The sequence below is a fragment of the Talpa europaea genome (assembly GCF_964194135.1).
Source record: "Talpa europaea genome assembly, chromosome: 9".
NCBI lineage: Eukaryota > Metazoa > Chordata > Mammalia > Eulipotyphla > Talpidae > Talpa > Talpa europaea.
The window spans coordinates 94,665,172-94,692,270 of NC_140076.1; the positions used below are offsets into that span (position 1 = coordinate 94,665,172).

The 27,099-nt window shown below is 38.5% G+C and overlaps 2 protein-coding genes across 4 annotated transcripts in view; one reads left to right on the plus strand and one right to left on the minus strand.

Moving 5' to 3' along the window:
* The window catches only part of GLMN (glomulin, FKBP associated protein), a gene marked incomplete at both ends in the record, with an annotated part of 28,106 nt that extends 17,768 nt beyond the window's left edge, over positions 1–10,338 (minus strand). For all 3 annotated transcript variants that reach the window (XM_084243079.1, XM_084243080.1, XM_084243078.1), the window contains 5 exons: positions 1,192–1,426; positions 2,436–2,544; positions 3,638–3,757; positions 9,768–9,893; positions 10,300–10,338. In XM_084243079.1, coding sequence (XP_084099205.1) covers positions 1,192–1,426; positions 2,436–2,544; positions 3,638–3,757; positions 9,768–9,893; positions 10,300–10,338 — 629 coding nt within the window. The remainder of the gene's footprint in view (positions 1–1,191; positions 1,427–2,435; positions 2,545–3,637; positions 3,758–9,767; positions 9,894–10,299) is intronic.
* A 1,019-nt stretch (positions 10,339–11,357) lies between these two features.
* Positions 11,358–27,099, plus strand: part of RPAP2 (RNA polymerase II associated protein 2) — a gene marked incomplete at both ends in the record, with an annotated part of 74,734 nt that continues 58,992 nt past the window's right edge. Inside the window, 6 exons of the mRNA XM_084242430.1 lie at positions 11,358–11,430; positions 12,060–12,102; positions 16,568–16,682; positions 18,073–18,171; positions 18,704–18,769; positions 21,722–21,810. Coding sequence (XP_084098556.1) covers positions 11,358–11,430; positions 12,060–12,102; positions 16,568–16,682; positions 18,073–18,171; positions 18,704–18,769; positions 21,722–21,810 — 485 coding nt within the window. The remainder of the gene's footprint in view (positions 11,431–12,059; positions 12,103–16,567; positions 16,683–18,072; positions 18,172–18,703; positions 18,770–21,721; positions 21,811–27,099) is intronic.

Consider the following 27,099-nt stretch of genomic DNA (forward strand, 5'->3'; position numbering starts at 1 on the left):
CTGGTGATGTAAGATCCTTCTTACTAATAATAGGGAGAGCATGAGGACACCTTCATAAAAACTCAATGTGGTGAGATTCACTTCCATGCCTGGACACTATGAATGGATAATGAAAACTAATATGAAGAATAATGCTGGGGTCTCCCTGGTGGTGCAAGGGGTTAAGACTCAACCTATGAAGCTATCCACAGCCACTGTAGCGTGAGTTCGATCCCCGGCCAGGGAGGTGACACACATGGCGCAGTAGACCTCTCTTGACTCGCCCACTGCTCCCCTCAGCAGTGTATTTCTTCGTCAGTCTGCCTGTTCTGTTCCCTGCTCTGTCTCTGGTGAATCCTCTCACCTCCCACACCTCTGGCCTACACTCCAGTTCTTGTATGCATAAATAAATAAATCTTAAAAAAAAAAAAAAAGAATAATGCTAGTCCATGATGTAGTTTTGAATAGTTCAAGGAAAAATCAGGACAATGTAGAAATTTTTTTCATGAAGCTGTTTTTATTTTGTTCTGTGATCAACTCTTTCCAATTTCCTCAGAATATCTCTTTTCATGAAATAATGGCTTAGAAATTATTTAAAAAAAAAAAAATTTTAATGTCCCAACCTGATAAAACAGAAAGCTGAAGTTTCAGACTCCAAAATTTTAAAAATAAAATGACTGGTCCATATAGTTCAGTAATTCGGTTCAGCGGGATCCAAACAGAAATATAACGTAAGTCCCATATATAATTAAAACTTTTTGTGGTCACATTAGAAATGTAATAAGAGAAATTAATTTTAATAATTTATCTCAACCCAATATATCCAAAAACCATTTCAAAATGTATCAGTATAAAAATTATTGAGGTAGTTAATTTTTAAATGTCTTCAAAATCCAAGGAGCTATTTTACTCTAAGAGTGTATCTAAATTTGGACTACGCATACACCCAGTGCCTGACAGCCAACTGACAGTGCACATTTTTTCTAAGGTACTAGTGGATTTTGGTTTAATTGAAAAAAAAAAAAAATCAATGACTCATTAAATGTGTTTTATCAAGTGAATTCCATATTCTTCTAAAATTTACAATTTCAAATTAGATTTTTATTTCCATGACAAACAAAACAAAAGATAAAACAACTACCAATTTACCAATTAAGTGTACTGTGAAATATTTTTTTATTCTTTGTGTAATATTCTTAAAAATAAACTTACAATTTCAGTATTTCATCCTTTAACTTTTCATTTTCCAGTGAGCTTGGTTTGTCATCAATAACTTCTTCCACAAAAGGCTTAGTGAACTCTATTAAGGCCTTGTAACACTGACAAAGGCCATAGTCATCTGTTTGTTCTTTAGAGTATGGAACAGGAAGGAGAGAGAGCTGACTCCAAAGTGTAGACAATGCTAATCCAACTGAATATGCCTTGTTGTTATGAAGTTTCTGAATCACTAAAGCAGAAACCAAGTTATTACTTGAGGTAGCCTCATCAAGTATGCTAAACATACAGAAGTTCAGTAAATGTGGAATTATACACATTTTTTTTCATATTTTTATAACTTTGAAATTAGGATGACATATCACAGCTTAATTGGCAGTTTGTTCCCCCCCTCTCCTTAGTAGTAAATAAAATAATGGAGCATCTTAACAATCATGGCATCTTAAAGTATATGCCAAAGTATGTTTATAAAATATACTAATAAACAGTATATTTACTGTGGTATATAACAGGTTATATACTAAAAACAAACACTCCTTTCCATTTTTTTTTGGTAAGTATAAAACAATTTGAGAAAGCTTCTTGTAAACTATAAAGCACTATAAAAATGGAAGATAGTATCTTTATATATTTCTTTTTAGAAGAAATTAAATACTTCAAGTGAGACAAAGCTGAGGAGCATTCATATTTTAAAAAATTTCTGTCTAACTTCTGATTCTGGGTCCTTATATCAGACTCAGTAATACGTAGGTCAATAAGTGAAAAAGAAGTCTGTCCCATGAAAAATACTGTCTGCCTTAGCTGCCACCATCCATTACTTACTAATATTGTCATTATATTCAGCCATGGAGCCTTTTCTTACCACACTTGTTTCTACCTTCAGCAATACCTTTGCTGTTCCCAACCTCACCATCCCAATGTAGAGACTGAGCAATACCCTCCTGAGACTGTTCTTAATCCAAGGTACAGTACTACCACATTGCTGCCAGACTGAGTACTGCAATGAACACTGAAGAAATCCTTTAAATGTTTACAAGGAAAATTCTAGATATACCCACTTTATGCCAGCTATTACCATCTTTCTATAAGCAAAATTCAATTGGCATTGCTATTATTAGTTTAAGCAGAGTACTCAATAATCATCCAGAACCTTACTTTGGCATAGTGTTGACATTTTGTAGTAATATCAAGGCCTTTACACATATAGAACAAGAAACATTCAGATATCAAATGCTCATTACCTGTTTGCAATGGCTGAAGTAAAAGAAGAATAATTTGGGATATCTGTTTTCCAGAGGGCTCTTCAATCAGTTCAAGCAAACCCAACAATAATTCCTTTGGATTACATAACTATAAAAATATTCACAATTGAACCTGTTTAATACAAGTTGTATTTAAAGCCACATGATTACTATTTTTAAAAGAAGGCATATACTGAGAAAATATAATTATTTTTGCTCAACAGTAAAACACTTAAGGTAATAGTTTTAAAAATATAGTAGCAAAATACAGAGTGTGTGATTGTCAAGTCACTGTAAAACTAGTAGACAAGAAGTCAAAGGGTCTTGGCTAAAGGCAAAGACAGAGAAACGGGGTAAGGGAGAGCCTGATTACCAGACCTGAGGTTTCCTTTGTGCTGTGCCTGTATACTTTGAAGAATGCCTTAGTCTCCCAAGGTTTCCAGCAAGTGAGACTTTTCCCAAGGTTTCCAGCAGGTGAGCCCTTTCTAGCTCACACTGCCAGGTTATTTTGGTGAGTTGAGTTTTTCTTGTACTTCCTGAACAGAAAAACCATACTGTCTTCTGACTGGCCATATCTTATCTCTCTTGCCTGTTTTTCAAAAAAGCCCCCATAGGTGATAACTATATCTAAATGAAGTTACCTCTTTCCATGTATTTTTGTGTTTATTTGCACTGATCCTAACTTCTTAAAATGTACTCTTCGGAGAAAAGTTGTCTGTCAAAACTAATTTACTTACGCTTCCTATTTCCTCCCTTACCACTTGCATTCTTGCTGATGCATATTCTTTTAGGGAACATACCAAAGAAGAAAGAGCATTAAGATTTGATTTTAGTTCCAATGTAGACAAAAGATTATTGTGGCCCTGAACTACCTATGTAGACCTTGAATTCCATGTCAATTACAATGGGCTACTTGTTAAAAATACTGCTTAAGTCTTCTTGGAGATTTTGAATCAGTGGATCTGGGATGAGTTTAGATAAATCTTATAACCAAAAAATTTGGAAAAATGTAAATGAAACTGCCCATCCAATCAAGAGGGTTGAGCCTGTTCTCCAAAGAGTTCCCACCTGTATTTTCATGAACTGAAAGCTTTCTCAAAAGCAAATATTAATGCCAGTTCAAAAATAAGCATTAAACATTGAAAGGCAGTTATAAAACACTGCTGTGTATTATAACAGAAACCCTAGTTCTGTTAACTTACCTTTACCAATAAATCAAGCATCAGAGAATAATGTTTTCTTTTATCATCTTCCTTATCATTCCATAAAAGGCATCGAACAACAGGACCAACAAGATTCCAGCCCATATTCTTGATGATGACCTGCAAAAAACATTTTCAGAGTAAATAAAATACTGCCACCTACAGGATTCTCAAAGTAGTTTTTCTAACTTGGAAGAGCTCAGAATTTCCTCTGAAATAGGAGAACCAAGGCAAGAGAGGTTGGCTGCCAACAGATATCAACATTTTAAAATAGTTTTTAAACAGTTTTTAAATAGTTTTAAAAGTATCCCCTAATACTTTCACTGAGGAAAGACACAGACCCTATCAATTAGGTAAGTTAACTTCAACAGTATTTATCTAGTATTTATTTCTAAGTGCTGGAAATAAGGCAAGGAACACATTTGGTAAGAGCTGTCCTCAGGGCCTCCCCGGTGGCGCAGCGGTTGAGCGCTGGGTTGCGAAGCTGCCCGTGGCCTCTGCGGCGCCAGTTCGATCCCCGGCTGCTCCCCGCCACCAGAGGAGGATCCCACATGGCGCAGACCTCTCCTGCTGCCCGCTGCTCCCCTCAGCAGTGTACTTCAGTCCTTCTGCCTGCTCTGCTCCCCGCTCTGGCTCTGGTGGATTCTCTCACCCTCCCGCGCTTCTGACTGTACCCAGTGCATGTATAAACAAAACAAACAAATAAAATAAATAAAACATGCCTCTATAAAAAAAATTAAAAAAAAAAAAGAGCTGTCCTCACACCGTTTATATTTTAGGCCTGTTCATAAAAAAACACATGTAGGAAGAAGACAAATAGGTAGGTACACTACCCCACCATGGCCTAGTCTTATAATAAAGCTATTGGGATAATAGAATACAGCAAGTCCTTTAATTACAGCACTTATGTCTTTGATGAGGAAAAACAATACCAGCTGACATTATTTATTTGAGGAGTTGATTTGTTGTTTATCATTTTGCTTAAAAATCAGTTTCCAAGAGTTTCCTGGTGGCGCAAGTGGCTAAGCACTGCATTATGAAGCAATCCGCCACCTCTGCATCACGAGTTCAATCCCTGGCCGGCCAGGGAGCAATCCACATGGTGCAGCAAACCTCTCCTGACTTACCCACTGCCTCCCCTCAGCAGTGTACTTTGGTCAATCTGCCTGTTCTGTTCCCCACTCTGTCTCTGGTGGATCCTCTCACCCCCCACATCTCCGGCCTATACCCTAGCTCTTGTATGAACAAATAAATAAATCTTAAAAAATATATAATTTAGTACTTTAAAAAAAATCAGTTCCCAAGAAGCTTACCAACAATGTTAAGTAAGCACATACTTCTTTAGTCACTTCCATCTGGAGAAAGCAAGAGAAACCTTCCAGAAGAGGTGAAGACTAAGCTAAGGTTTGTTGGCAATATAATGTTAGGATATATGAATAAATCATAATTCACAAAAAAATGAAATACTGTCTTACATCATTGCTCATTTATCAACTGGATATTTTAGTGCTTCTCTTATTAATCAGCATGAGCTCTCCCTATATGTTAACATTAACTTTGTTGTATTTTTTTTTTAAAGATTTATTTTATTTATTCATACAAACACTGGGTACAGTTGGAAATGCGGGAGGGTGAGAGAATTCACCAGAGCCAGAATGGAGAGCAGAACAGGCAGACTGCGGATGGCAGGAGAGGTCTGTGCGCCATGTGGGAACCTTGCCCGGCAGCTAGGGATCAAACCGGCGCTGGAGAGGCTGCGGGCAGCTGCGCTACCAGGGGTGGGGGTGGGGGTGGGGGTGTGGCCACTTTGTTGTATTAATAACAAATAATTACTTGGTTTTGTTGGTTGTCCTTGTTTTTCACATAGTGAAATACACTAATTTATTTCTTTGTTTCCTTTTTTACTGCTTTTAACTCTAAAATGGATTTCCCTTTAGAGACTTGTAAACATTCTTTTAAATTAAAAAAAAATGTATTCTACCTTCTTTTATTTAACAAGATTTATGTTGGACTGTCAATTAGGTCTCTTAAAAAAAAACAAAATGTTGGTAACATGACATAAAAGGCTTGAACTATTTTGTTATTTGCTTTAAAAAAAAATCCTGATTTCACCTAAAGGTACTTGGTCTCTCTGAATAATGTTCTGCCCAACACTCTTCTCCCAGATAGTCTTACAGTTTATATCCATTTCCTTCAAATCTCTGTGCCGCTTCACCTAGCACAGCCCATCCTCCAACCCTGCTTTTTTTCCTTAGTATGTATCACTTTCTAACATACTGTAATTTATCGTGTGTGTGTATATATATATCTTCATTAAATTTAAGATTCATATGGACACTGATTTTTGTTCATTGCTTTCTCTCTCTCCACCACGTAGGCTAGGGCCTGTTATAAAATACATGTTCCATAAATACAGCTTGAATGATCTTTATTACTTTAAGTCATAATGAATTTCTTCCCTGAAAAGATTTGATATTCTGTTTTCTTTTCTTTTTCTTTTTGGTAAGGCTTGACTTTATATATATATATATATAATGATTTATTTATCTATGCATAAAGAACTGGGGTACAGGCCAGAAGTGCAGGAGGTGAGAGGATTCACCAGAGACAGAGTAGGGTGCAGAACAGGCAGACAGACTGACATATACTGCTGAGGGGAGCAGTGGGCAAGTCAGGAGAGAGGTCTGCTGCGCCATGTGGGTAGCTCCCTGGCCCGCCAGGAATCAAACACGTGTTGCCAAGGCTGCAGAAAGCCTCACAGAGCCACCAGGGAGGCCCAGGCTTGACTTGGAAATGCCTTTACTAGTTGGAAATGTTATTAATTTTTTTAAATTTACTATTAACTCCACCATGACTTCTTATGTAAGCCTGAAATCACTTTTTAAAAATTAATTGTTCCCAAAGACTCTACTTTTCCAACTACACATTTCTTTCCTTCCTCATAGGCCTACTTCTACCCTAAAATTCTCTGAAAACTGTAAGAGGAATTTGACTGATTTTGCATATCTGAACTAAAAAAAGAGAACTTTGATAAAGTATTTTACAAGTATAACCCTAGGTACAAGTATAATCACTATGTAAACAATGAAGTTATGAGGAAGGGGAATACTACCCATAAGCTTGTTTAACTTAATGCTAACAGCAATCTTACAGAATAAGATTATTATCCCCCACTGGCAAGTGAGAATGACAAAATTTAGGGATCGCTGACTTGCCCAAAGTCCAAAATGCAGTAGAGCCAGGATTTGCATATAAATTTTGCAAACCAGGGATTTCCAATGGGGACAATTTTGCTTCCTACCCCCTAGGGGTCATTTGGCAATGCCTGGAGACACTTTTGACTTTTAGTATCAGGAAGTGTGGGGGAGGGGAACTGCAACAAAATGTCAATTGTGCAATGTTAAGAAGCCCTGCACCATAATTTCTTAGGACAAATTACTATTTATATGGCTTAAAAAATAAACAAAACATTTACACAAAGCCAACTAGTAGTAAATCTTGATCTATCTTGATAGTGTCACCTGGCAAGAAAATGTAGTTGCATAGTGTTTTAAACACTCCTACCAATAACTGAACCTTTGCATTTAGCAGACTATACATTACAAAGGTGATCCTCAAACTATTAAGATTAAGCCTCACTATTCTTAATCACCTATCTCTAAATTATGCACAAATCTACATCTTAACCTATTTTTCTGCTGAGCTACAAACTCTACTTTTCAATTGCCAGCTGCATCTTAAAAGTTAAGATTTCTAAAAGTAAACATATTCTCCTGTAGCAAACTGTCTCCTCTTAAGGTGCCCTTTTTTTTTAGGATAGATTATCCTGTCGGAGAGGATAAGTAGTCTTCTTTGATGCCTCACTTTCTCTAAACCCCCCTCCCCCAAAATCAAACAGTTTCCTCTATTTTACCCTAAATAGTAGAGAGCAGAGAGCAGATCCTAACCAGAGGCAGAGAAGAGTAGTTTAGACCTGATACCAGGTACACAGGTCTGAATCCTGGGAGTCACATAAAAGTATTTCTGTGCAAGTCACCTATTTTTCAGTGACTACTTCCTATTTACAAAGTAAATTTAATACTTGTGATGTCAGTTTGGAGAGGTGTTGGGTTCAGAGTGTGGGGTCCTTGGGTAACCTCTAAGAAGTTTCATGAGAGCTCCCCCTTAAGGGCACATGACGAGTTTCCCACGAGGCAGACATTTATAGTAATTATACCCAAAAGGGCATGTTTATTATAGACAAGGGAAGGAAAAGACACTTGCACAAACACGTGTGTGTAGAACATGCTGTCCCTGAAAGGGGCAGGTTAAGAGACACTGGCATAATCACAGGGTGGGGGAGAAGACAACGTTGGGAAGAGAGCTGCATCTGCTTCCCCGCAAAGGGAGGTTGGTGAAGAGGAACACCTGCCTTGTCACAGGTGCCAGGAGAGCAGCCTCTTGCTAGTGCAGAAATTGCACTGATACAATCTTCTCTTTGGGAGGGGTTCATTCTTTTGTGGGCTAGTAACTGCTGTTTGATTACTTCTAGGGTTGGTGCCTACGGATATTTTTCTATATTTAGAGATTTGAAAAGACAGGTGATTTTTCTTTTTTATAAGGGCCCTCAACCTCCATGTCCTCTGTCTCTGTCTTTTTCTGGGCCTCAGTTTATTTTTCTATACCTTGTTTAATATTATTTCTACCTCCACCTCCAGCTTCTGGTCTTGTGATGCCTCCTTCCCAAATTTTCTACTCTTGGCCTCTTCCATCAGCTGTCTCTATCTTAAGGGTCCTGGAAAGGCTAAATGAGTTAGCAGATACAAGGCATTGAAGACCGCATCCAGCTCAGTAAATACTCAATATTTAACTATTATTAGCTGTATTATTTAAAGCACTCTCTAAGGTTATCCTCTGAGAATTCAATTGGGAAAAATTAAGAGCTTAAAAAAACATGTTAAATTTATTTTGGGGATACAAAGGTACCATAATTATGCACATATCAAAAATAAATATATTAAATTATTCTAATTTTTCTTAAAATTTTTTTTATTAAGAAAGGGATAAAGTCGTTGAACTATTGCCCAAGAAATTCTAAAACAATATGATTTAAAAGTTTTAGGATTTTTTTTTAAAAGATTTATTTATTTATTTATACAAGCACTGGGTACAGTTAGAAGTGTGGGAGGGTGAGAGAATTCACCAGAGCCAGAGTGGGGAACAGAACAGGTAGACTTGACGAAATACACTGCTGAGGGGAGCAGCAAGCGCGGCAGGAGAGGTCTGTCGTGTCATGTGGGACCCTCGCCAGTGGCCAGGGATCAAAGTGGCACTGCAGAGGCTGCGGGCAGCTTCGCAGCCCAGCGCTCAACCGCTGCGCCACCAGGGGAGTCCCTAAAAGTTTTAGGATTCTTATACGATCAAGTTGCCCTAGATATAATCAAAGGCCAGCATGACTAGACTATGCTAGCACAAAGGAAACTTTCATATAAAACAAAACTATAAACAATGTATGGAAAATGATCTTCTTTCATATAAGGTGAGTTCAAAAACACAAAATTTGATAGTGTTCCTAACACTGTGCCAGGAAAAATGTTCCTAAGTCCAAAAAGGTGGTTTCCCATTGTGCAAAATGATTTCTCAGACTTTGATACTGGCAAGTAAGGTCATCCATATCTCCCATTATGAATATATGCATACAATATACTGTTTTACTTAAGGATCCATATGCATCTGGCTGGAGGAAAAGAATACGTTAATCATCAAAACGGAACAGCTCACCTGATACCGCTATTTCTCAGTGAAAATTAATCATTCAAATGCAACTTTTGATCCCTAAGCCAGAAACAATCCCCAGAGCTCGTCTAATGTACTTTTCTTATACTTTAACTGTAACTCTTACTTAATTTATTCTGCCTTTTTATTGCTAGTTATTTACAAGTTTCTTTTCCACCAATGTAAGCAGCTAAAGGTCTGTATATGATTATTTCCCTTTTTTGTATTCAACAATTTACTGGGGTGCAAATTTGAGTTGATGTTAGATGTCTGATGTATAAATGTCAGATGTCTGGTAAATAAATGAGTGAATAGCATAGTGAAGTTATCCTCTTCCTAGAAAAAAGTGAAAAGAATACACACAGATTGTACTTACCTTATTTTGTTCATTTTGAATAATTTCTATTAGCTGGTCTACATGCCCTTCATCTATGCATTTTTGGCCTGCTAACTGAAATAGGCCAAAATCTTCTTCTTTAAAGTCCTGTTCTTCTAGTATTTGCTGGCAGAAACAAAATTTAAAAAAAAAAAATACTTAGGGAAATAAAAATTTACTTTATCTCTGAAAAATAGGAAAAGTTTAAATTCTAGATATAATTGTATATAAGCATGCATATGAAAATTATGATTAACCCAGTTAATACTTTAATGGAAGAGCTAGAAATCCACTCTGCTAAAGAAATCTACACTAAGTATCAGTATTAAAATTTCAAAGGTTATTTAGACAAGTATTTCACTTGGAAAAATATAACAATCTGTCTTCCTGTTCTGCTATTTATTCACAGATCATAAAAAGCAAGGATTAAAGAAGATAAACATTTTAAGTGAAGGCAAATGTAATTAAAAATAATCTGTGTCTTTCCATATTTGGAAAGGTATTTAACTTTACGAAAACAAAAACCACTTACACATCTCTTTATTATGGATTGAAGTTCCTCCACAGCCATTCCTTGATATTTTTTCTAGCTTTGAACTGAAATATACTAACATAAGACACACTTGTTAACTATCACTGATAGTAAATTGAAGTATAAGCAACCTGTTTTATGCTGATGAATTATTAATAAACATGAGAAAATGGAAAGCTTTAAAACTGAAATGCTATTACAAGTATGTTAGCCTACGAAATAAAAACATCAAAAAAAAAACTTGGATCTTTTAAGTTTTCCGGGAGTATAGATTAGAAATAAAGTTTTGAGAGTTAAAAAAAAAAAATCTTGTCGAGCACTCACGAGACAGCACAAACATATAGCAAAAAGGGTTTTAAAACAGCAAAGCATGCCTTCCCTGAAAAAAATTTCCAAAAGGGCCTGAAATCGGTTCTAGCCATCAGATAAATTTTAATTTTTAATGTTTCACTTGACAAAAATTGGTGTGCAACTCCACTCTCCCGAAAGGGGTGTCCACTTACGTGCCCTCCACCCCAAGTGTGACGGGGGCATTTCTCTGCCGGGGAAGCAGCCTCCAAAATACCCAACCCAGCGCGAGAAATCACTACCTCGCACGGGGACGTGGCAAGCGGCGGCCTCGGAGCAACCCCCGGCGCCCGCAGCCCTGGGCGCCCGCGGCAGGAAGGCCGGCCCGGCCCCGCAGAGGGGCGCGGGCCCGCGGGGTCCTCGCGGAGACGGGGTCCAGCGCGGACGGAGCCCACCGCGCGCGGGCGGCATCGAGGGAAGCCATTGCTCCCGCCGCCGCCCGCCTCGGCGTTCGGGGCCCACCGCCTCAAGGCTTCGTCGGCCGCCCACGCCGGCCCTTCCGCCGCCGCTCGCAGCCCGCGGGTCCCCGGCGCCGGGAGCTCCCGGCCGGGCCACTTACCCGCCGGCCTCGCGCCCCTCGCGCCCTCCGCCGCCTCGCCCCGCAGGCCGCGCTCCCGGCCCCGCCCGCCCGCGGCCCCGCCCCGCGCGACGCCAGGGCGGGCGGAGTCTCGGGCGGGAGGCCGGGCCCCCCTCCCCGCCGCGGCGCGCCCATGGCTGACTCGGCGCGGGCCCGGGCCGGCGGCCACCGGGCCCGGTCTCCCCGCGCCTCCCGAGGAACCGCAGGTAGGACGGGCCTCCCGCCACGTTTGCGCGTGAGGAACGAGCCCCGGCTGGGTCCCCAGCGGAGGCGCGCGGGGCCCGCCCGGAAAGGGGCGGGCTCGGGCGGAGAAGGCCCGGCGCTTCCTGCGGAGCCCCCGGCCGGCGCCGCTCGGCCAGGACTTCCCCCTGCCTGGGCTGTGCCCTGTTTCTGAGGGGTGGGGGAGCCGCCGTGTCGGGGCGCTAGACTGGGGTGCCAGAGGGGTGGGTGGGTGAGTGGGGCGGCGGCCGCGGGCTGGTTTGTAGCCGCCCTGACGGAGCGCGGGTCTGGGTCGCACGGGGGCCCCTCCTTTCCCGCTCGCGAGCCCTGGGGCGTGGAGGGACGCGGCCTCTACAAGCCGAGTCTTGGGTTTTCAGGAGCGCTTAATGATGTGACACGAGGAAATTCAGTCCCGAAAGAGAGATACTTTTCAACCAAGAAAAATTTGGGAATAATTAAGTTACAACAACAAGCTGAATTCCTTGTTTTGGTTTCACGCAGGGTTGGAAATGAAGTGTGTGGGTAAGAACGCCGTCTGCAGTCCTTTGGGGCAGCTTTCTGTTGTGTAACTTACTGTGTGTGGACTGAACCTGTTGTTTGTTTTTCTTAATTGTAGATACTAGAAGGACAAGTACTTTGAAACAAGATGCTTCTGAAAGGTATGAGAACTACTTGGACAACTGCATTCACTTATCTGTTTCTTAGGGGAATCATTTTTTAAAAACTATAATGTGTGTACTATCTTAGAGAAAATTATGAGAGAAAAGGGGCAAACCTGGAAACACTAGGCTATGCATCCCTCTACTCCAGGCTTTAAGAAAACCAAGTTTGACTCTTAGATTGCTGGTGAACGTATGAGTATCTGTAGTAAGGTGCTATGAGAATAAACATTCCTGAAAAGCAGGTACTCCCTTTTCATTTTTTCAGGTATACTCTCCTCTTTTTGCTTTGTAAGTCAAGAGTTCAGGAAACCTTTTCTGTGCTTTGTTTACATCATGTCCATATTTTCAGCAAAAAGTAGCACTGTACTTCTGGGCTTCTCCTAAAAGGCCATTTTATCTCCTGTGACAAAGTTTTTACAAAGATTATTAAAAATATATACATTCATGGTGTAAAGGCAGGACAGGACACAGGGCAGGTTCTCTGATCCCATGCAGACCGGGTAAAGGAGGAGTCAGAATCCTCAGTAGTTTTGCAGGTTTTTTATTGGGGTTCACCAGGCATATGGCAGGCAAGTCTTCACTCTATCTGGGCTCTCTGGCGTTCGTTCTGCTGCTTCTCGGCTTCTCTTTCAGCTTCTGCTTCGGCTTCTGCTGCTGCTACTGGAGTCCCCATGATGCCGCCCTTAAAAGCACAGTCTTAGCTCAGCTGAATCCCATCTACCTATGCCCACACCCTATTCCAGGTGCCCGCCATCAGGCATGCATTCAGGACAAGGATCCATCATCTATCCTGATGGCGGAAGGGCAGAAAAGCCTGATATTTTCTTTACCCTACACATGGTTTATCATTTTATGAAATGCTCATTTGGCCTTAATTTACTCATTCTTTAAAGAGTTATTTACTGAGTGTAAGATATGCCAGACCTGAGTTAGATCCTGAGGATATGGTTTCGAACAGAATTGCCACAGTTCCTGTCCAGTAGAACAGAGAAATACCAATTACACAAATAACTATGTAATTATAAATTGTGATAAGTACTATAAGGGAAAAGACTGATACTCTTAAGGAGTATCCGCTTAGTTGTGGATTGGCAGGGCAGGTGATGGAATTTTCAGGGAAAGGCTTCTCTGAGGAATTAAGCTGAGGCCAGAAGGCTAAGTTGGCATTAACTAGACAAAAGAGGAGTAAGAAGAGACCTCTAGCCAATGGTGACAGTATGTGTGAAGACTCTTGAGACAAGACATATAATGGTCAGTTCAAAAAGAGGAGAGACGCCCATGGTGGTGTGCAGCATTCTGAGTGGAAGGAGCACAGGAAAAGTTTAGAGGGAGAGGCAGGTTTCTATAATAATTGGTAGGCCATGGTGAGAAATTTAGAATTTCTAAGCACAAATGGGAAAACTTATCAGAAAGTGATGGAATTTAAATTCTGGAAGTTTTAAGCACTTAGGAATGATGATCATCTGGGAATGGTGAACTGTTTGGAAGAGCCTTTCCCTATGAAACACTGTGGTTATACTGACTTGGCTTCAGGAAATTCTCCATGAGTAAAGTTTAGTTAATATTAATGATAGTAATTTGTGGCTTTCCTCAATATTGATCTGACCACAAACTGAGCAGATTATATTTTATCCTGGCCACTACAAGTTGAGAAATACAGATATACTGAAATGTATTTTCAACTGATCATCCAGGATGTTGTAACAATTAAAAATGCAAATAGTTGTTTAGGAGCATGATCCTTTATCAATGTGTTCCAGCCGAAAGATACTTCTACATTCAATCCAACTGAGTACTATTAAGCCAGAACGTAAAGAACTTTGCAAAAATATAAACAATTCCACTTGCTAAAATTTCCATTTAAAATTATGTTAACATTTGTGGGCATATTATTAAATGTTTTCCCTTTTAATTCTATGGTAAATATTGACAGATATAATCCACATAAGCAAAAATGCTAATTTTAAAAGTATAAAGGAATCCTGAAACAAAAAACTTTGAGAACCATTGATCTGTACCAAAATACCTGTTACACTTGGGGCAGAGGGCAGCGATGAGACAGGCTGTCCATGAGAAGTAGTTGTGAGTACCCGTCAGTTAAAGGGAGTATCCCTATTACCTGTAGGTTGAAGTAGTCAATGGTTTTAAGTCTGCAATTCCTGTCTCATGATATGGCTTTTATTGGTAAGCAGCAAAATGAAAAAAATAAGAATGTTTTTCATATTGAATATCAAGAATCACCTTAGTCTATGTTTACGTCTTACTCTTTTTTTGAGAATGGCCTTTACTTGGGCCTCTCTGGTGGCGCAGCAGTTGAGCACTTGGTTGTGAAGCTGCCCACGGCCTCTGCAACACCGGTTTGATCCCCAGCCACCAGGTGAGGATCCCACATGGCGCGCAGACCTCTCCTGCCGCTTGCTGCTCCCCTCAGCAGTGTACTTTGTCAGTCTGCCTATTCTGTTCTCTGCTCTGGCTCTGGTAAATTCTCTTACTTTCCCGTGCTTGTGACTGTACCCAGTGCTTGTATAAATAAATACATAAATCTTAAAAAAAAAAAAGAATGGCCTTTACAAAATGGTGGATGTAGGGTAAATGAAGATTGGTCAAGTCTGCGGCTATTACCTGTGACCTTGATTGTGCTAATGCAGGAGACACTTGGGAGCGTGGCCTTGGGGTACTCTTGCCTGATTGTGGACACCTGGAGTATGGTGTGGGCATGCACAGGTGTGCACACCTGAGCCTGAGGTTACAAGGGTGGCGTCACACAGGACAGCTGCGGCCGAGAGCGGCTACGGCAGCTACGAGAGACCACAAGAGAATGCCAGAGAGAGCCCAAAGAGAGAGTAAAAATTCACTGGGGGCTGGGAGGCTTGCTAGCCCCTGCACCCCCAACCCCCCCAGCCTCCCTGCCTTGCCAGCCTATGGGCTTGCCCCACGACAGTTGGCGTAGAAAGAGCATTAAAGACTGAAAAAGCCACTGAGAGCTCCAGGTCTCTCCTTTGCCTGTCTACCTTTATCGATAGAGAACCTGCACTGTGCTTGCTGGCACTACAGTGGGAGAACAGGTGTTAGTTGTGAATTATTTTACAACTTATTTTAATGTCTCTATTTGGTAAAATAAGTGGTTAGCAATCCTGTATAAGTCCTTCAGAATCTTTTTGCACTTTAAAAATTTTTTTTATTTAAAAAAACTTTTTTACAGATTGTTTTTGGTAAAACATTGCTCTACCCAAGGAATTAAATGTTGGAAGTCAATAAAAGTAGGGAGAGAAGGTGAGTACTCTCCAGGTGGAGAGTCAAGTCAGGGTTGAGGAGACCAGCAACGGTTATTCTGGTAGGCAAATAGAAACCAGAAAAGGAGAAAATAAGTCCTCAAGATGGGGCCTCCCTGGTGGTACAGGCATTTGAGTGCACACTGTGAAGCTGTCCCGCAGCCTCTGCAGTGCATGTTCTATCCCAGCTGGCCAGTGAGAATCTCACATGGCACGACAGACCTCTCCTGTCTTGCCTGCTGCTCCCCTCAGCCATGTATTTCGTCAGTCTGCCTGTTCTTTTCCCCACTCTGTCTCTGGTGAATCTTCTCATCCTACCGCTCATCTGGCCTGTACCCTGGTTCTTGTTTAAATAAATAAATCTTAAAAAAAAAAAAATATCCCCAAGATGGTTAATATTTTTGGTTCTCTGGCAGTGATTCTCAACTCTGTTGCACATTAAGATTATTTGGTACACTATTAAGACACAACAATAACCAATCCCTATTCTCAGAGATCGGATGTGCTGCTGGGATTGAGAACCATTGTCCTGCAGCTTCAGCTTTTATGTTCCATGGTATAAGGGAACCAGCAAAGGCTGACAAAGTCCCACTCAGGACAAGACAATGCTGTCCTCCCAGGAAGATTGTTGTTTTCATGAACGACATATTTATGTCAATACAGTTATTTAATGAGAACTTACAATAAAAAAATAAATACTTCTTGCAAATGCAACTCTGTCCTACTTCGTAACTTCAGTCAGCTTTTATCCTCGGGTAGCTTAAGATTTGACAAAGAAATTTTTACTTGTAAGAACAGCCAAAGTCATATTTTTCCTCTCTAATCTTTGATGATTTCTAAGGATTTCAGCGAAAAAGCCTGTCTGTTTAGGATTACACAGGAATGATAACGTAGAAACTAACTGGCAAAAAGATTTCACCTACTTTTTTTTCTATAGTTCTCCCTTGTTCTCTGAGTGGTAGAAAGTATTTAATCCTCTAATTATGGCAGATTTCTGTGTGTGTGTAGTGCAACAAGTGGCTTATTTCTTTTTTTTGAAAAGTGTTGGATCAAAAGTAATAGTAGTAAAAAATACATACTTAATTTGAATAGCAAAATAGCAAGTTATTTTAGTATTTTACTTTAAAACAGAAAATTGCTATGATAAACTTACAGGTAGAACAAATTTAAATAATTGTCTTTAATTTCAGGAAAGCGGAACTAGAAGCAGCTGTGAGAAAGAAGATTGAGTTTGAAAGAAAAGCTCTACATATTGTTGAACAGCTTTTAGAAGAGAATATTACAGAAGAATTCCTAAGAGAGTGTGTATGTGTTGACTAATTACTTTTAGTATAAGATCTTTAAATCTGTGCCATCCAAAACTTTTTTGCTCTATTAAAATCTTTAAATCTGTTCTCAGTCACTAGATATAGGTAACCAAAAATCATTAAAAAATGATCAGCTAGTATGTATTCCTTGTATGACTTTAAAATCTTCTAATGAAAAATAACATGCATATTTTACCTCTCAGTAGTAGTTCATTTCTCCAGTCTGCTAATCTTGATTTTTCATCATGTTTGCACTAATGATCATGTCATTTTTCATATTCTTTGTTGACCTACTATAGTAACAAGATTAGTTTTATGAGTGTAATTCCATTAATTTTGATTTTTAAAAGCCTGAAGTATATGCCATTTATGATTTAACTTATAAAAGAATTATAATTGCATTTTTTATTTCTTTAATAACTATTGCAGTGAAATTTTGAATGGAACTTTTTATTATATTATAATCCTTAAGAGAGAAAAAAGAAAATTTAGAATGTACAGCTTCCATGGTAAGCTTAATCTTTGTGTGGCTCTGAGATTTTTCTAAACACTAGGAATGTAAACATGACAATATTTAAATTTGTATAGGTAATTTCATCAGAACATACATATGTGATAATACTAAAGAAAACAAAGACAAGCCAGAAATGTTTTTTGTAACAAATATCTATATCAATAAAAAGTATTTCACAATGCAAAGTACTAACCCCTATAAGATCACAACCAATAAAAAGTATTTCAGTCTCTGTGAAAACAGAGAAACTTGTTCAGAAGGATCTCCTCCAAGTTATGGGACATGAGTTGAGATTATTTGAATATGAATATGTCAAAGGAAAATATTTGGTGTTAGTGTGTAATCATCACTTCACTATTCTCCTGTATAGTTTGTGTTTTAAGCTGGTAGATTTTGTTCAGGAGTTATGACATCATCAATATACTTTGTTTTTTAAGATTTGCTGGAGAGAGGTGAAATTATTATTTCATTTTAGAGTAATACTTAATACATATATATAAATATACACTAATGCAGATATACTATCAGTATTTTGCCTTGGTAAAACAATTAGCTATAACACCACATCTTCCTTCTGACTCAGATTTTTTCATGAACTGTGTAATCTACAAAGATTACACTCTACTGTGATTATACGGTCTCCTGGCAGAAGTTTTTTTGGTATTTTTTTAATAACTGCTGACATTGAGTGCTTATTCTGTCAAGCACTTTTCTAGGTGCTTTGCCTTATTTCCTCTGATTCTAACACCAAACTTTAAGATGGGTACTGTTAAACCTATGTTTTCAAATGAGATTGATAAGACTTAGAGAACTGATAAATAAAAGTTCCCAATAACCTGGTTGGGGGGGGACTGTTCCTCCCATTTTATTATAGGGGAAGTTTATCACACCCGCTCACTACAGTGATGTCGTCGATGAGCGTTCCATCATCAAACTCTGTGGTTATCCCTTATGTCAGAAGAAGCTAGGAATTGTAAGTAACTAATTTTTTTCCTTAAAAATCTAGTTTTTTTTTTTTTTTAATACCTAGCAAAATACTTGTAGAAAGAGTAAGAAAGGGGCCTCTCTGGTGGCGCAGGGTGTTAAGCACCGCACTATGAAGCAATCCGCAGCCTCTGCAGCACAAGTTCGATCCCTGGCCGGCCAGCCAGGGAGCAACCCACATGGCGGAGCAACCCACATGGTGCAGCAGACCTCTCCTGTCTCTCCCGCTGCTCTCCTCAGCATTGTATTTCAGTCAGTCTGCCTGTTCTGCTCCCCTCTCTGTCTCTAGTGAATCCTCTCACCCCCCTCTCACCACCTGTGCCCCAGCTCTTATATGCATAAATAAATAAATCTTAAAAAAAAAAAAAAGAGCAAGAAAGGAAACTGAGGTCTGAACGAATTGAGGTCTGAACGAATTGACATGGATTAGTCAAAGATACACTATGTCAATGAATCTTGTAACATAAAGTTCATGTTTATTACTTGAAATTTTTTTGTAAGCTGTACTTTCTTTTCTTTAGGTACCAAAACAGAAATACAAAATTTCTACCAAAACCAACAAAGTCTATGATATTACTGAAAGAAAGGTAAGTTTTAAGGCTATTTTCAGTGTGATAGTTAATTTTTAATATTATACTTTAAAAAACTTTAAAATGTTATTTTTTGGAAAACAGCCACATTAAAAGTTTGTTTTTATTAATATTTCATTCAAGGTGTTAAAAACTTTGAATTAATGCATTTGAACATTTAAAAATTAAATGTGCATATTGGTACAAATATGGTGAGTAAATCATGGATCAGAATAGATGGTCAGAAACAGATGTACCTCATATAAAAATGCTTAATTGTTGACAACAGGAATCTTGTAGATTAATGGGAAAAGGATGAATTTTTCAATTATAATGGCAAAATTATCCATATGGAAAAAATAAAAATTGACGCCTAGCTCAGTACATACAGAGATCAATTTTAGGTAGATTAAAGATCTAAATATGAAAACAAACCTTTGAAGCCAAGAAGGAAGAGAGTGTCTTTATAAACTTGGACTAGAGAGAATTTCTTTTTTTTAAAGATTATTTATGCATACTAGAACTGGGGTACAGGTCAGAGGTGTGGTGGGGTGAGAGTATTCACCAGAGACAGAGTGGGGAACAGAACCGGCAGATTGTGAAGTACACTGCTGAGGGGAGTAGCAGGCAAGTCAGGAGAGGTCTGCTGCGCCATGTGAGTAGCTCCCTGGCCGGGGATTGAACTGGTGCTGCAGTGGCTGCAGACAGCTTCATAGATTGCGTCTTAACCGTTTGCGCCACCAGGGAGGGCCTGAGAGAATTTTCTTAAATAAGAGAAAATTATAGACCATAGTGGAAAAATTGATCAATTTTCTAAATTAAAATTAAAAACATTTGGTCATCAGAACTTCTAAAAAGAGTAAAAGAGAAGCTACAAATCAGTTATATTTCTCATATATATGTGACCACAGATTTATAATCAAAATATATGCTCTATATGAAAAAAAAAAAACCCTAATAGAAAAATGTTATAGAAGGATTTAAATGGCCAGTGAACATGTTCAACCTTATCAGTAGTCAGGGAAATAACAAATAAAAAAATACATTGAATTATGTTTTCACAGCCCCCAAATTAACAAAGATTTGAATGTGTGTGTGTGTGTGTGTGTGTGTATTTCTTCTTAAAGATTTAGGGCCTCTCTAGTGGTGCAAGGGGTTAAGACATAGCCTGTGGGGCTGTCCACAGCCCCTGCGGCATGAGTTCGATCCCCGGCAAGGGAGCTACACACATAGCACAGCAGACCTCTCATGACTCGCCCGCTGCTCCCTTCTGAAGTGTATTTCAGTGGATCTGCCTATTCTCTTCCCCACTGTCTCTGATGAGTCCTCTCACCCCACACACCTCTGGCTTGTACACCAGTTCTTGTATGCATAAATAAATAAATCTTAAAAGATTTATGCATAGAAGAACTGGGATGTAAGCTTGAGGTGTGGGGGCTGGAGTGAGAGGATTCACCAGAGACAGAGTGAGGAGCAGAACAGGATGATCTGCTGAAATACACCGCTGTGGGGAGCCGTGGGCGAGACAGGAGAGGTCTGCTGCACCATATGGGTTAGTTCCCTGGCTGGGATCGAACACAAGCCGTAGCAGTGATAGTGCTGAGACTTAACCACTACCCCCACCAGGGAGGCACTTAAGAACTCTTTATATTGCTGGTCAAATGAAAATTGAAATGTTTGACGTTATCTACTAAAGTCAAATTTGCATTTTTTTTTATGATTAGTCCTTTCTATTCTTTGCTATATCATCTAAGGAAATCCTTGCCCATGTGCACAAGTACATATCTCTATATATGTTCCCAATTGTATAAACAAGATAATGGTAAATACATAAAAAGGATTATTGCTCAGTCTGAAAAAATAAGGAAATTCTGACAAATGGTACACCACTGGTTGAACTGTAAATACATTATGCTAAGTGAAATAAGTGAACACAAAAGGACAATTAGATGATTTCCACTGAGATGGGGTAGCTTGAGTGGTCAGATTCATAGAGACAGAAGGTAGAGTGGTGGTTGACAGAGGAAGCAGAAATGGGAACTTATGGTTTAATAATTGCATATAGTTTGCTTTTGCAAAAGGATAAAAGTTCTGAAAGTGGATGGTGATGATGGTTGTATACAGTGCAAATGTACTTGAATAATAAACTTTGCACTTAATGGTTGAAGTGGTGAATTTTGTGTATCTTACCCCAATTTATGGGGGGGGGGAGTCATAATGACATTGCAGTGATAATAGAAAATTACAAACAGTTCAGTTCTCTATAAACAATATAACAGTGAATATTTATACTTTGGAATATGATACACAGTGAATAAGCTGTGGCTATATGAATGAATTATGTTCTGTGAAACACAAGAAAACAAGAATACATAACAATGTGATTCTGTTTAGACTAAGTTTAAATTAGGCAAAACTGATATTTTATGAGGGTATGTATATATTGGTAGCGTAAGTAAAGGAAAGCAAGGGAATGAGTGACAAAATTTATGACAGTGGTTACCTCTGGGGAATGAGGAGGGCTTCAAAGATATTCTATTTTTTTCTAACCTTGGCTGGTATATTCCTTGGTTTTTATTTACTTATTTTTAAAGATTTTATTTATACATACAAGAACTGGGGTACAGGCCAGAGGTTTGGGGGGGCGTGAGAGGATTCCCCAGAGACAGAGTGGGGAACAGAACAGCGAGATTGATGGAAATACACTGCTAAGGGGAGCAACAGGCGAGTCAGGAGAGGTCTGCTGCACCATGTGGGTAGCTCCCTGGCTGGGTATTGAACTCATGCTGCAATGGCTTCAGAAAGCTTCATAGTGCTGTGTTTTAACCCTTTGTGCCACAAGGGAGGCCCTCTTCATTTTTATTTTTACCTTCTGAACTACGTATATATGTTTCTCATTCTCTCCTGTACATTAGTTAATGTTTCACAATAAGAAAAAAAAATTTGCTAATTTTAAAATGTTCTTTTCAGTGTTTTTGCAGCAATTTTTGTTATAAAGCATCTAAATTTTTTGAAGCACAAATTCCTGAAACTCCAGTATGGGTTCGAGAAGAAGAAAGGTAACTTATTTTATTATGTGTACCTTTGTTCATGTATTCTAATTATTTCTTTCGGCTTTTTGAGATCTGCAGAGAGCAGGCCTCGTTTTCTGTAGAATGTTACCACTTATACGATGTAATTGTGGGGAAATGGTAATTTTTTTATCGTAACTACTGGGGATTTTATACTTTGAATCAGAAATTCATACAAATCTTGTTTGCTGTTTTAGCTTTAATCACAAAGCCTGAACATTATCTCTGGCTTCCTACTATGCCAGGAGTTAATGCTATTAATAATCTTGAAGTAAGAATGTTACTTTTTTTTTTTTTTTTTTCAGAAGATGCAGGATCTTGTAATCCAACTAAACTCATTTAGTTTTAGGAAACTATGTACTAAGTTAAAAAGTTTAGGTTACTAATTCATTTAATCATTATTAAAAACCAATACAAAATCTTATGAAGTTAAAGCCAATTTAGTGTCATTTTTAGTAAAAAAAAAGTTTGTGGGAATTCCTTGGGAAATGTTTAAATATTTAAAACATTTTACTGTTTGTTGCGTTTGAGAGAAAATTTATTGTTGAAGGGCAAATGGTATAAGTAACAAAATTATATTTGATTTGTATTATCTGAAAGTTCCAAAGGCTTAGATTAATGAGATGTCCCAAATAACTCATGTTTGGTAGAGAATATTAATAACACAAGGCAGTGTTATTTGTGGTTAGATAGGATCTGTGCTGAATAAATCTAGTGATGTAAGTTTAGTGAGATGTAAGTTAACTTAAGATGTTTGCATTTAAAAATCCTTAGCAGTTTTACCTAATAAATAAGGTAAAATGACTCTACTATAGGTTCAACTAGCATTGACTGTACCGATGACTACCTTTGCTGATTATACCTTTAGCTGCTTGATCCATCCTGTGTAGTTGAGAATATGTAAAACATACTACCCACTGGTCTTTGTTAATGGAATCAAGCTTAATGAAGACTGAATTGCTCATCGTTTCTCTGCCAACCTGTCTGACTTTCTTGTGTAGAGGACAAAAGATTTTAGCATTGTTGAAAGTGAGTGGGAAACTGACAGCACTTTTTAAACTATCACTCTCTTCTCCTATTTCACTGGACCTGCCCATAGCCTCCTCAGCCCTCCAACAGCAACATATTCCATTCCTTTTTGTTAAACCGTACTTTCTAAAGTTATCCTTAACTTTGCTCCCAAAGATAGCTTCTCTGCTTAAATTTAGCACTCTCATTTAGCTCATCCTCCTATCTGCTTCAAAACCTCTAGTGGATTCATTAATTCCTTGAGGAGTGTCGCTTTATTTCATGAATCCACTAGAGGGCACTGTTTTTCCGCAAAGAATTATTTTGTTTAACATACTAAACACAATTCTAGAATTCAGTGTTCTTTTAAAAAAAACTTGTCTAGCTGTTGCTCATATAAATGCTACAGAAATGTGATGATTAAAATAAAGTTTGTTCACATATGCTATGGATATAACATTCAGAACCTATCTTTTAAGGGAAAAAAATCACAATTAGTATTTATTTAATGCAGAAATTTTTATTAGCTTAAAGTGAGTCATCATAATAAGTAATAAATTGCATCATTATAATTTTAATAATCACAGTTTTAAAATAAGAATTTTAAAATCCACTCATAGAATTAGATGTTTTATTGCAGTGACTTCTAAACAGTTTGACCACTGTATAAATGCATTTCACATTATGGTCCGAACATATATGTAACTGAAACAAAAGTTTTTATGAAATAATCATATCTTCACTACATGAAAAACCTCAAATATTTTCTACTTTTTTTTTTTCTTCCTTAGTGCTGATAGTAGCCCACTGAATAGGTTAGTTCCAATTTGCAATTTTAAGAACACTATTGTTGGTTCTAACTCAGCTTTTAGTTGTTTTACTATAGGAAAATTTGTTATCCATAATAAAACTCAGTTTCCTTTTTTCCTTTTTTGTAGAGTATAAAATTGCATTTAACTTCTTAGTTCCTTTTAGTTCTAATGTTTTTCAGTTCTAAGTCAGCTACTATAGTGAAAGTTTACTAGATAAGGGAATGTTTATTTATAAATATGATGAAAATTAATATTGTTAGTATAAAACTAGGGAAATTTAAATACCTTATAGGGAAGGCTGCTTCACATAAGAATTTAAGAGAAAAGTTACTGACTCAAATAATTTGAACTTTTTAGTCTGTAAAGGTGGAGGCTGATAAAAGATCAGATCAAAGTTTTTAAATTATGAAAAGCCAGAAATGTTTTATAATATGTGTGGAACCACTTGAAGTTGACATCTTCAGGTGATCTTACACATCATTTGAAAATAGAATATTGAATTTGGTTCAGTTTGGTCTTTTAATGTTATGAGAATGACATAAATTTATTCACCCTGTTCTGAAAATACTAAAACCTATTGTATCCCTTAAAGTTACACCACAGCAAACTCACTACATCATTAAATATATATAAATACGTATATTTAAGAAAGGCTTAGACAGGTTCATGAATTCTGCCTCCATACATCTGTCAAAGCTTTAGAGTCAAGAAAAGGCCTCAACGGTTTTCTAGTCCCTCGTTTTTATTAAGGCGTGAAAAAATAGCTGGTGTCCTATCAGAAACAAATCATTGACCTACATGGCCTGGATCGTGACACATTATGATGTTTCTCATCTTGTGAGTTCGAAATTTTTCCCCCATTTGGTAACCAGAAACAGACCACATATAGTTTTGTTGCTGAGACTGTGTTCATTTCGATAGTCACATAGTTGTATTTATAAATCCTGTCTGGTTGGCTGTAAACTCCAAGAAGTCTTTGAAGGAGGAGAGTTTTCATGAATTTGTAACCTACAAAATCAGGAGTTCAACAAGAAGGAAGGACAAATGTTAAAATCAAAACTATGATTTAAAAGATCAAATTGAGGTGAATGGTTAATGCTGACAGAGCTAAAAGCGCCATCATGTGGCCCAGAGTAGGGGATTTTCACACATGCTTCTTGGCAATAAGCAGTATAATCTCAGAGGTGCGGAAGCCAAAAACCTCTGCAGAACAACTTCTATAACCTCTTCCTGAACAGTCACCTCAGTTGCTTGGTATACAGAATAAAAACTTTATGAAGCAGGATATGTTATATATGCCTTAAATTATATTTGAAAAATTTCTATCACAAGGGTAATCGTAGTCTGTTGCTTAGTGTTAGTTTACATATCACTTGCTCTAAGCAATATATATATGTGCATACTCATATGTACATGCACACTTAGACATGTTTTTTGGCATGTTATTTTGCTAACGCTACAATTAATAACCTATTTTAATGAAAATGTGAAGAACCAGTTTGAAGTTATATTTTAACTAAAGTGATTACCTTTTTTGTTTGTTTGTTTAGAGAAAAAAGTTTATTAAGGAGAAAAGGAACAGAAACTGATAACTTTTGTTCTTAAAATTAAGTTTATCTCAAATTGAGGATTATCACTAGGGCAATATCAACTTTGAAGGAAATGCAAAATAGAGTTATGGCATTTTTAAATACAAAAAGCTTTTGAATTTCACTTAAGGAAGCATAGAAAATAAAGAACAACATAACTTAGTGCCTTATCCTTTCTCAAACAGCACATAGCAAAAAGAAACTGTAGTTTGTATTGACCCTTTCAATTAATACCTTATTAAACTCAAATCTAGTTTGTTTTAGTGTCAGGTACCAATCTCCATTTCATAGATTGGGAATCAGGGAGGGTATTCAGGTCACTCATAAAATATGTAGAGACAGTATTCAGTGTAGTTTTCCATTACCACCTTTACTTAAAATCAGAAAAATGAAGCAAAGGAGAGAAAAACAGTAACTTGTAAAGTATATTGATTTTTTTCTTTAAAAAACCAAGTGTCTCATTTTATTTTATTTATAAAGATTTATTTATTTATACAAGCACTGGGTAGAGTCAGAAGCACGGGAAGGTGAGAGAATTCACCAGAGCTAGAGCGGGGAGAAGAGCAGGCAGACTGATGGAAGTACACTGCTGAGGGGAACAGTGGGCGGCAGGAGAGGTCTGCACGCCATGTGGGACCCTCGCCCAGTAGCCTGGGATCGAAGCAGCGCTGCAAAGGCTGCAGGCAGCTTCGCAATCCAGCGCTCAACCGCTGCGCCACTGGGGAGGCCCTAAAGTATATTGATTTTTCCTAGGAGAAGGTTAAGCAAAGGTGGTGTCCTCAGCGTTTTTTTTTGTTGTTGTTTTTTGCATAGAAGATCTGGGGTGTAGGCCAGAGGTGTGTATGTGGTGGGGGGAGGAGAGGGAGTGAGAGGATTCACCAGAGACAGAGTGGGGATCAAAGCAGGCATTTACTGAAATACACTGCCAAGGGGAGAGCAGGTGAGACAAGAGAGGTCTGCTATGCCTTGTGGGTTATCTTCCCTCGCTGGAGAGAGAATGTGGGCTGTCATGGTGGGCCATCATGTTAATAGTGCTGATACTTAACCCCTAGGCCACCGGAGAGACCTCTCACAGCTTTTTTGATCTTTAATTAGAAGACAGTATGTTGTACAAATCACTTAGACTTTGTTTTTTTTTTTTTCTTTTCATGTAGATGAACTGGGGTGTAGGCCAGAGCTGGGTGTGTGTGTGTGTGTGTGTGTGTGTGTGTGTGTGTGTGTGTGTGTGTGTGTGTGTGTGTGTATGCGCGCATGTGAGAGAGAGAGAGAGAGGATTAACTAGAGACAGAGTAGGAAGCAAAACAGGTAGATCTACTGAGCTACACTGCTGAGGGGAGCAGCGAGTGAGACAGGAGAGGTCTGCTGCGCTGTATGTGGATCAGCTCCCTGGCGGGGATTGAACTCGGGCCATAGCGGTGATAGTGCTGAGATAAGTCTGGGCCACCAGGGAGTCCATGAAAGGGCTTGGGCTTTGACAGACCTAAGTTCAAATCATAAATTTATGCTTGCTAGCTGTAGTGACCTTAGGAAGTCAATTGACTTTTCGGTGTCAGTTTCCTCACCGTAAAAATAAGTTATTTGAGATGGCTTAGATGGTAAATTTTATGTTAGGTGTTTATTATCACAAAAGCCCACTTTGCACATAGTAGACTCTTAATATATATTCTTATTTTCCTCTTGCCTTCTTTTTTTAAGATTTATTTATTTATGCATACAAGAACTGCAGTACAGGCCAGAGGTGTGGGGGGTGAGAGGATTCACCAGAGTGGGGAGCAGACAGGCAGATTGTGAAATACACTCCTGGGGGGAGCAGTGGGCGAGTCAGGAGAGGTCTGCTGCGCTATGTATGTAGCTCCCTTGCCAGGGAT